We start from the raw sequence: 11,333 nt of genomic DNA, 5'->3' as shown, positions 1-11,333 counted from the left end.
ACCAAGAACAATAAACTCAACACCAGATGCACGTACAATGGCTATCACTTGGATTTTGTGTGTGGTACTGGGGTTTGTAAAGACAACTGACCACATTCAAGCAAAGACCTTCATAAAGCATTTATCTAGTCAACAAAAAGGCATGGTTAAGAACTTTGGAGGCTGAACTCTGCAGACTTGCAGAGTACATGAAAAAAGTATATATTCCACAGAAACGGTGTGGAAATCCCAGGTGAGCCAGCTGATCATCACGTCTATGTTAAAATGAGTTATCTGATGCTCTATTTATTTGGGGAGTCAATTAAAAGCGAGCAGTTTAACAAAACTCGGGATGGTGCCCAGTGCCCCGACTTGTCGAGCAGGGTAGCAAAGCCTGCCAGTGCTCTGATAGGTACAGTAAGAGAGACACTGAAACTCCTCTAATTGCTAAGAATGGCAAAGAGAGAACAAAGAGCTTCTACGGGAATAATCTACCCACCAAGCACTACTCGGCATTCACAGGAGGTGTTTCAAAAAATGGACAAAATAAAAGCTAGTTCGAAATGTTAAAAACAGCCCAGACCAGTCTAGAAGTAGCAAACTCACCCACGAGCTGCTGTATCATAATCCCAGTGTCCCCCCTAACTGACAGTCAGACAGAAGAAGGCCACAGGAAAGCTAAAGAGGTGAATCCCAATTTGATGTGAGGAAGCCCAGTTACAAAACTACAGGCTCACCAAGGGAGAGAGCGGGACACTCAGTGCTGGCCAAAGACACTTCACAAATTCTTACTGACTTGATGTAAAGCAAGATCAACAGGAAGGAGACAAGTCCCAGTACAGCAGTGTGATCATCCACGCTGACAGGCTCTGAGGGGCAAGGGGCTCCGTCAAGTACAACTCCAGGTTTGGTCAAGATAGCGGAGTGCCTGGTCCGTGCTAAATGTTCAACGGCCAGCAGCTGCTGGTGTCACTTATAGCCACAATTGCCATTGTAATGAGCACTTTATGTAAGTGCTAATCAAAGAGGCAATGTCCAGCAGGAACAGGCTTTAGACAGACAGACAGACAGACAGACAGACAGACAGACACACACACACACACACACACACACGGCCAGCGTTTCTGCCTCTTAGAATTCCCACATTTGGGAAGCCTCAAAGACTTGCCAGGCACAGCTCCCTTCTGAACACTCTTTATGCAAGGAAGGATGTTGAGCATGACCACAGAGGCGGCCCAGGAGGAAGCCTGCCATTTCACATATTGAGGTTCTGGAGGAAGCTATGTTTGGGGGGGAAAAAAAACAAAAAAAAAAGTCACTCACCTGCCGGGACTCTAGCCAGGACAAACAGGAACATGTTGGTGGCTGCTCCGAGAAGGAGATAGCCCAGGGCACTGAGTAGAATGCAAGTCAGCAAGGAAGACCGTTTTCCCACCACATCGCTCCAGCAGCCCTGAGGAAAGCAAGAAAAAGCCCTTTGACCCCATCCGCAGTAACAACTACTACCACGCAAATGACCAAAACAAAGTGACCAGGGGAAACCATTAGAAGATGCAGTGTCAGATCCTCAAATGCTCAGTTCCATGATGCCATTTGTCAGAGTAAGTTATTTTCTCTGATCTTCACACACAGTGAATGGAAAAACACAACGTATTTTTCTTTGTCCAAAAACAAACAAACAAAAAAGTCTGATGATCTGGTAGCTAAGAAAGGCAGGAGAGATGATGAAGTATAATTTATAAAGCCTCATTCTCTTCACTCTCATTACTTTACACAACCATACTCTTCAGATACCATGTACATTTTTTAAAAATTTAGAAAATACTGAAAAACAAAATGAAGAATATAAAAATACCTCATAATCCCAAATGCACCTATATTTTAACAAAATGGTCATACAATATGCTCTATTTTGTAACGTGCTTTTTCACTTAATATGACTTAAGCATCATTCCATGTTATTAAAACTTTGCCTTTGTTACCATTCTAATTATATTCCTTATTCCACTACATACCAATATTTATTTAACAAACTGTTTTGTTAGATTTTTGCTCTTTAAAAATTTGTCAAAAATATAAATAATGCTACAATAAGCATCTTCATAGCAAACTCTCCACAGATACCCTTAAAAATTCCCTTGGAACAAATCCCTAGAATTAGAGTTGCTCCAATTCTATGCAAGCATTTTTTTTAGGCATTTGCCATATACTGACCAATTACTCTCTGGAAAGATTTGTAATCCCATATATACTGTAATTAGAACAGTAACAGTCTCCAATCCCCCTTATTTCAACCAGCACTGTTACTGTCAATGTTTAAAATCTACAGATTGGTTAAGCAGCATCTTTTAAAATTATGTTTGCCTATTTTCTTGATAATTTTTTAAAAGGTTGTGTACTATTCGCATTTCCTCTCGAGAGAAGCACATAAGGCAGCATTTCTGCTCCTTAGAATTCCCACATTTGGGAAGCCTCAGAAACTTGCCCGGCAGAGCTCCCTTCTGAACACTTTATGCAAGTAAGGATGCTGAGCAAGGCCACAGCGGTGGCCCAGGAGGACGCCTGCCATTTCACATACTGACGTTCTGAGTGAAGCTGTGTTTGAAAAAAAAAGTCACTGCCTTAAAACAACAATTACCAAACAGTATACTATCAATGGAGCACGGTGTAAAAGGGTTAAGAACAGGGTCCCTCCAGCTGTATGAAACCCTGGATGACCCCCAGTTCCAGTACAATGGGCTGGTCTCCATTAGTCCCGGCTGGGAGGCGACTGAGGCTGGCTCCTGCGTCCCTCCTTCCTCAGCGATGTTCCACAACCATTCCTCACCCTCTCCACTAACCGTGGAAGGAATCTCAGCAGGCCACTCCTCCATGCTAACTGCCAAGTGTACCTGTTCATGCCCTCTCCCCATTTTTATTGATATGTTTATCTTTTTCTTAAGGACCCGAAAGATCCCTTCACATAAGGATGTAAACTTCCTCTATAAAATATTTTTAAGGTAAATCTTCCAAAATACTGTCATCCTCCTACAGGTGTCTTCAATCCTAATCCCCAATTTTCATTTCAATGAATCTTAGAAATTCCCCACACTCCTTTGAACTGGGGAAGGGGTCACCAGCCTCCTTGTATTCACAGGGCAGTGGGATAATCTGGGAGTTACACCCTGGACCCCGAGCCTGGCTGCCTGGGCTCAACGCTGAACTCATCATTCCTTCCACCATGACCTCGGACACAGGAGCTAACCTCTCTATGCCTCAGTCTCTCTACCTGTAAAACAAGAATAATAATATCTGCCTCAGAGATTACCTTCTCCACGCAATACTTTCCATACGCTTAATATAAAATGAGTCATTAAAGAACCACAACCACCCTCTGAGGCTGGTTATTATAAGGATTAGAGGAAATAAAGTTCTCAAAACAGGGCCTGACACACAGGTACTTAATAAATGGATCATTTTTTATTAAAATACATTTATTTAAAAACATTAGACAAATCTGACAGAACATACTTTTTCTTTATAGAGATTTGTTCTCAAAATTAAAATGTTTTTTGTAAAATTTATAATTAAAATACGTGCTTACAAAAGTATGGGTTAAAAAGGAAATTTTAACTGGGCATTTCTGTATCTTAAGGCTTTCTAAGAAAGGTATTCATTGAATTTCAGCTAAAAGACATATGAAATGTTCCATGTAAGTACAAACATAAAACAACAAAGGAAAATCTGAAAAAAAGGGCAGAGTCATAGTTAGCAATAAAAATTCACATTCATAAAGTGCTAACTATTGCCAGGTGCTCTGATAAGAGTACAAAAAAAATTGAGCAAGTCAGCCTGGTCTGTATCTCAGAAAGACCAGAGTCCAGAAGAAGAAACCATTTAAAGAATTAACATACGCTATGGCCTAATAGCGCTAACAGATACACACATCAGCTTTTTTGGGAGCGAGTTTACAATTAAAGAGAAAAGGTGTTTACTAAGATGTAACTCAAACTTTTCTCTCACAAGAAAGAACATGAAATAGGACATTCTGCTTGGCAAGCAAGTATACTGCTCTCCTGTACAACCTGATAACTCTAGTTACCTATTTACCGTTTTATTACCATTAAGGCAATGACAGATGACTCCTAGAAAAAAAAATAATATGGGCTTAGAGTCCACATACTGAGATTAGGTGGCTTCGTCAAATTAACCTATGTGGGTCTTAATTGGTCTTAATTTCCTCCTATATAAAAGGAATATACCTAACTACTTTGCTGGGTTACTATAAAGTGTAAATGAGGCTGAAACCATTATTGTTATGGAAATCTAATATAAGAAAGACTTCAATAAAAGATAAATCAGGAAGTAGTTGTTTACTTATTTAAGAATTTATTATGGAATCTGACTGAATTTCTTTTAAAAATGTATTTTACAAGGAAGCAACTCTCGGGAAATGTAAGTACACTTTGTGTTCTTTAAATATGAGACCCCCAGGTCAGCTATTGAGACCAAAGTCACTACTGAACAATTGTGAGACTAAACAGGCTATTCTACTGACCTGCCTGAACCACTGGACACTGAGGTCTCCAGACCAGAGTGATCACAGTAGACTGCACAGGGAGGGGAAGGGGACGATCAGGTAAGGTCTCTGAAATTCAAACAACTGAGTGGTCAGAAGTAGGGCAGTGACAAGGTCACCACTGAATCTGTGTTTCTTTCTTATTTCTTAGAAACAGGGTATTACTATGTTGCCCAGGCTAGACTTGAATTCCTGGGCTCAAGCGATCCCCGAGTAGCTGGGACTGCAGGTGCCGGCCACCATGCCTGGCCACCTCTGGATCTTTCTACTCCATGCTGCAGATATACAATCAGCCAATCCAAATGTCCCCTTCTGTCTATACACTTAAGTCTTATACAAAAGCTTTTACTGAGTTCAAACTACACAACTTTAAATGGAATAGCAGAAATATAAATGGATTTGATTACTGTCAATGAAGTGAAATAAATAACAAAATTGATAATAACTTTTGTTTTGAGACAGAGTCTTGCTCTGTTGGCCACACTGGAACACAGTGGTGCGACCTCCGGGTTCACACCATTCTCCTGCCTCCGCCTCCTGAGTAGCTGGGACTACAGGTGCCTGCCACCACGCCTGGCTAATTTTTTTGTATTTTTTTTAGTAGAGACGGGGTTTCACCGTGTTAGCCAGGATGGTCTCAGTCTCCTGACCTCGTGATCTACCCACCTCGGCCTCCAGAGTGCTGGGATTACAGGCGTGAGCCACCGCGCCCGGCCTAAAATTGGTAACAACTTTTGTTTACATTCTTTTTGCCCGTAAAATGTAGGGAATTATAGGAAGAACATATTACAATTTAAAGGTGTTCTCATCCCAAATCTATCACTTTTTGCTAAACTTCAAGTCCCCAATTTTACTACATCTGTGATGGATGAGACACGTGATTATGTTTCACCCAATGGAAGATAACTTACCACGAACGTGCTAGAAAAGAGTTGCAAAACGCCATAGGAGGAGCCTGTAAAAACATATCAGTAACAATAAAATCAGCTAGACCTATCACAAAAATGGATTAATGTGATAACAATTACACAGAAACCAACAGAAGAACATTACGATAAGAGACCTTTTTGTGTTAAATTATCTCACGTCTTTTTTTTTCTACATGGAAAAATGGAAGTAATACAATTTCTAATAAAAGGTTTTCAAAAAATTGAGGGTAAACAGAAGAGAGAACAAAGGCAAAAGGTGACCTTATGGACGCTGTATGATTGTCCTTCCATCATACGAGATTGTGTAGCTTCAACTTATGAAACAGCATAGAGAGTACTCAGGGGAATAGAAACGTAAATTCTGGAAAAATCCTACTAAGCCTTAAAATCTTAACATTGTCTCTTATGTTTCTAACGTTTAATGGTTTTATAAAATGATTTAATTTTATAAAGAACTTACATTTTTTTTACAGAGTTCTTTTACCCCCATTATCATGCAACATGCCCCATCTGCTTTTCCCAAAAAACTTCACACTGCTGGGTGGTCCAGTGTAATTACAAATACATTTGTCAAGGGAAATACAAATCATGGCTTGGACCACGATTTAACAAATATTATGTACAAGACCATCTACAAACACTTGCTCGTGTGGCTTGTGAATGATCAAGAGCTGTTAGTCTCAACAATTTCTCATTAGTTAGCATAGTCCGAAGCCCTGCTATCTCTTGCCTTTTTGGTAGATCAATGACTTCTGCATAGAATTTTTATGCTGCACAGGCAGAGAAACCCTACAGTCTCTATGATGTGTTGGTGATGGTGTGAGAAGCTTGCAACTAATTGGCTAATGTTCACCCAAACCCTTTCCCACAGGATATAATTTCTGCAGATTATGTTTTTCCTGGTCTTAAACATTAGTTTAAGGGTTCCTGTAGGCAGGAGTCCACATATACCTACTCTTCTACACACACAGCCAGTTCCTTGCAGAGGCTCCATAAGTACCTGTTGCCACTAGTGGCATGGGACTTGGTTATAGTGCTCAAACCTCAAAATCTCTCTGAACATAGGTCGTGTAGAAAAAAAGGAATTGCATTTGCTATAGGGTACTATTTTAAAATATTCTGGAAATTTGTTTTATCTCATTTCCCACTTACCTTTGGATAAAATTTGGCTACACGACTGAACTGTTTTCAGGTACTTGGTTCAGAGGATTTAAAATTCAGTGCTCTAAAAATGAGCAGTATTGACCACTCACCTACTATTCCAGCAACGGTTGGACTTGCTCCAAGGGACTTGACATGAAGGCTCAATACAGGCACAACCATGCTGACACCAAACAAATCCTAAAACAAAATAAATGCTGATGGACTCAAATTAGTATTTTTCAAACTAGGAAACCTAAAATTTTAAACTAATTTAAAAATTAAAACCAGTATCTAAAATTTTTAAGAAATCATAATTGGATACCATAGCATGCCATACAAATCCGCTGCCACTTGCAAATGCCTGGATTAGTCTGACCTGGGATCCATTTTAACTTTACAATCGAGGAGGATATGCTACAGAAGTTCCTCAAACAAAACAGATAAAAAAAAAAAACAAAACCCATATTTTCTGTGGATAAGTCATAAGAAAAAATGCAGTCATAATTTGTATTTATTGGTGAACTAATACTTCCTTAAAAATATGTTTTGTTCTGGAGTTGGTGAAAGTGGCTAATGTCCTAGGACCTGTGGTTTATAAGCTTATAAAAGAATACCTGAGAAGAAAGGCTCAGTAAAGCAGGAAGGAAAAAGCTGGTGCACTGGGGAAAGGCCAACGTTTTGCAGCTAAGTCACAGAAAGTGAATGGGCTTTGGGGTCAGGCAGACAGTTTCCAATTCCAGCTCCATCACTTACTAAACATCTGTCTTTGGAAAGTTACTTAAAGTTATCAAGCTTCTGTGTTGTCATCTGCAAAGGGTAGAACAGTAATACCTGCCTGGTAGAAGTATGATGAGCATTAAGTGGCATAATGCTTGAGAAAGGCCTGATAAAACAATGTAAGCTCAAACACGTCTTCTGCCTTCTTCAGTTCTGGTGATAAGTACAGGTCCTTTTTGCTAGGTATTCTGAGTTAATAGACAGACTATTAACTTTTCCTTTAATTTTGTTCTTATTCTCACTTCACTAGGTTACCTGCTACAGTTGGTTTAGTGCGAGAAAAAACATTGCACACACACAGTTTTCATTATACTTGACCTGAATTCCTTCTTTCGTAAACCTGGTTAGTTGGAAAGAAAGAACTCACATGAAATGTGTATTTTCCTTGAGCTCAGAGTTAATCTTTTGTTCCCCCTTTCCTGTCCTGGTAGCTGTGCATTCATATAACTATAGATACATAAATTTCCACATACTCTTTTCAGTGGGCCTTTTCCACAGTTACATCTTTAGATGACCCTGTTATCTAATATCAAGTGACTGTAATTAGCTCTTAAAATTACATTACCAGAGTGATGGTTTATTATTTCAATATTGTGATTACTTAAAATTTCCTTTGGGTCTGAGCCAGTTTCTTTTGGGCTTTGCTGTCAGTTGCACCTCATCAGCCCACTGATGTTTATACATTTAAAAGACTCAAAATGTAGCAGCCTGAATCTTCTGGATCTTTCAGAAAAGGAAACTTGATTGTCCAATAACATTTTTTTTCCAAAAAAAAAAAAAAAAGTCCCAGTACAACATATCATTTAATAAAATGGTTATCCTAAATAAGAGATGGAGAGAAATATTTAGGTCAGGAGGCTGAGATCTATGGAAGGTAAGTATGAAAATACAGACACAAAAGCAATAACTAATAATTGGTATTACTTTAGCACGTGGTAAGTCTGAAAAATACTATATTCTTCCAAGGAGACCTCCCACTGAATCTTTCCTCTCAGGAAGTTCTGTTCTAAAATTGTCTTCTCCTTTACTATAAAAGGCCACTCCTTTCTGCCTCTGAATCCATAGCTTCTTCAAAATCACTGCATTTGGCAGCTGGTCATGTGCATGTAACCACTTCACAAAAAGATCATGTCAGAAGGGGCCGCTTAAACTTTCACTGAACATCAACATTTTTCAATAAAAATTGATGAATATGTACACTCAAAAGTTTCAGGACTCTTTTCAGGGTAGGAACCCCAGTAATTATTGATGATTGGACTATCTCAACAAAAATGAATTATCACCTGAATGAAGCTGATGGGATGGAAAACAAATCTCACCAAGTATCTGGAGGAAAAAAAGTGGTTGAAATAATAGATCTCATCACCATCTAAGCATCCTAAACAAAATGGGCCTCAAGGGTCATCTTGGTCTTCCCTCCTAAACAAATTAAAGCCTGGAAGGACACACACTGCTAAAACAGAACAATTTGGCAAATGACTTCTCTAATCTTGTTCCCTTCCTTTCCCATTCAGAAACCATTTGTCCAAGAATCTTAGGTCTCTACATCCCTAAATATGTCAAAAAAAACCACCTAAATTATGTATAATATTCCTTAGATGTTACCTAACAGTCACCTATTAGGTAGCTTTACTTGACTTTCATATAAAGCTTCATATATTTTAATTGTTTATAATATTTTCCATTAAAAAAATCCCTACTCTCTCAACTTTTGGGAAACCATAAACTTTTCCCGTAAGATATGAGACACCTAATGCTTCTCTTGAATACATTATTAAAGTTATTAAAATTCTGTATCAGGTTTGCTAGATTAGACTTGCCAAGTGCACAGCATAAAGAAAACATATGAGAAATTGTGAATATTCAAATCTGTATTGGAAAGTGGACCTTAACAGATGATCTGTGAATTGCTTTTTTTATTCTAATACTAAAACCATTTTGAATTCTAAGTCACTTTCATTTCCAAATTCTCTGAACCCTAGTCTGGACTTCCCAGGTAAGGGCTCGAATGTCTTCATCTGGCTGAACCAGCCCAAGTCCCTTCTGAGATAGGACAGCAGTAGCTTGGGACCCATATCTAAAAAGGCTGGATGTCAGCCAACTCCTCTCCAAGAACCACCCATACTCACTGGTTGTGAATTCTAGGTGCCTAGACTGAAAAGTGGAATTAAGCATCCCCATACCGAGAATGAACTAATAGATTCAAGGATAGTGGACAGAAGGAGTGCCAGTCTCTGAAGTTAAAGGCAAGGAGCTGGAGGGTGGGTCCTGCAATGGCCCTAGAGGCAGAGAAATCCTCTCTAAAAAGCCACCCTCCCTGAAGGCCTTGTGCTTCTGGGCTTGCAGCAATTTGGTGAACATGCTTTCATGATGGTCTTAACTATTAACATTAACTATTATCAACATACAGTTGTTACCAACGGTTGAACACGTTGCATGGAGGTGGGGGCATGGAGAGTGCATGAGACTGGGAGAAGTGGTGGTCTTGACCTGCATCTGGGCAGAAAACGACTCCTCCTCGCCAGGGCCCAGTGCCATCAGATACTATCTTCAAGGCCTCAAAGGTAGCCTTCTCCCATTGACACTTATCTCAGCTCCCTTGTCCTCAAGATACTGGATTAGCTCACACCCAGGGTTACTGAATTAGGCCTAGCCTTGGAAAGGGAGGAGTGCAGAGGTGGATCTAGGGTTCTTGCAGATAATGGCCCAGAAACTACCAACATCAGCTTACTTGTAAGACTAAATTCTTCGGTGGCAGAACTGTGGGTTACAACAGTGGAGCTCCACAGCACCTACCACATGCCAGGTGTTCAGAAATGCCATGAATCAGCTTACTAAACTTTCCATTCTACGTGGGAAATTAGCACTCAGGGAGCAAACCAGGACACGCGTGGACACGCGTGCACACACACACACACACACCATGATGAAACCAAACCTACATTGTGCAATGCACACCTACTGTCCAAAGGTAGATGGATACAATTCACTCTGATTTGCGTGTTTAAACATTCAAGTCAACCAAGAGCTCTAGTGAAAATGCACCCAATTCTGTACAAGTGGGGTCATCAACAGCGGCTTCCCCAGCCTGTTCTGGTAAAAAAGCAAACCACACGCACACACGTCACGATGAAACCAAACCTATGCTGTGCAATGCGCAGTTTGTCGAAAGGCAGATCGGTAAAATTCACTCTGATCTGCGTTTTTTAATATTCAAGTCAACCAAGAACCCTAGTGAAAATGTGCCTAAATCTGTCCAAGCGGGGTCATCAACAGCGGCCTCCCCTGCCCGTTGTGGTAAAAAGGTTTGCGTGTCCCTACCTCACCAGCAGCCGCGCAGCAGCTGGGCTTTTCCAAGCTTGCCCAAGCCCCTGTTCTCCGCCCTGCAAAAGCTGCACCTGCCACAGCATTTAACACCTGGTCACACCTGAGGCTGGTACCAGGGCTTCTTTAAAGGCAGGGAAGGGAAGAGGCTCCGCGAACGGGGAGCAAGCGAACGCGGGAGCGGCAATAAAGCAGTGTGACCAGACGCAGACTGAAGTGGGTGATGCGGCATGAGTGGAGCTTGATAGGTAGTGAGGCACTCGCCAGGCGAACTGCGGGTTCCCAATCCCTGGGAGCTCCCCGGGAGCTCCAAGAACCGCCTGGGTCCCGAGGCCCGAACACAGTCAGCACTTGGTCCCAGCTCCACGCTCGCACTCACCAAGAAGCCTACCAAGTAGAGACACAGCAGGAAGCGGCGGGTTCGGACCGCACCGGAGTCGGCAGCCCCCGCCTCGGTTCCTGTCTTCCGCTCCTGTTGCGGCTCTGCGATCTCCGAGACCAGTCTGGGGGCCGAGCTCATGTGCCAGTGACCCCCAAGCTCCATACCGGCGCCTGCCGGGGGTCGGAAGCAGCAGCTGCCGCCTACCGGCCCCGGGAGCCCAGCCCCGCCCCCAGCGGAAGCA

General features: G+C 41.3%; 1 protein-coding gene across 2 annotated transcripts in view; it reads right to left on the bottom strand.

Annotated features, from left to right (window-relative positions):
• Nucleotides 1-11,332, bottom strand: part of MFSD9 (major facilitator superfamily domain containing 9) — a 20,603-nt gene extending 9,271 nt beyond the window's left edge. Inside the window, exons 1-4 of one of the 2 annotated variants that reach the window (XM_011969571.1) lie at nucleotides 10,975-11,332; nucleotides 6,720-6,807; nucleotides 5,449-5,492; nucleotides 1,303-1,432 (exon numbers count right to left, since the gene is read on the bottom strand). In XM_011969571.1, coding sequence (XP_011824961.1) covers nucleotides 1,303-1,432; nucleotides 5,449-5,492; nucleotides 6,720-6,789 — 244 coding nt within the window. In that variant the 5' untranslated portion in view covers nucleotides 6,790-6,807; nucleotides 10,975-11,332. The remainder of the gene's footprint in view (nucleotides 1-1,302; nucleotides 1,433-5,448; nucleotides 5,493-6,719; nucleotides 6,808-10,974) is intronic. The other variant, XM_011969569.1, reaches the window with a different exon arrangement.
• Between the last annotated feature and the right edge of the window lies 1 nt (nucleotide 11,333).

The sequence above is a fragment of the Mandrillus leucophaeus genome, unplaced genomic scaffold (genome assembly GCF_000951045.1).
Source record: "Mandrillus leucophaeus isolate KB7577 unplaced genomic scaffold, Mleu.le_1.0 Scaffold9, whole genome shotgun sequence".
In the NCBI taxonomy this organism is placed as follows: Eukaryota; Metazoa; Chordata; class Mammalia; order Primates; family Cercopithecidae; genus Mandrillus; species Mandrillus leucophaeus.
This window is presented reverse-complemented; position numbering and strand designations above follow the sequence as displayed.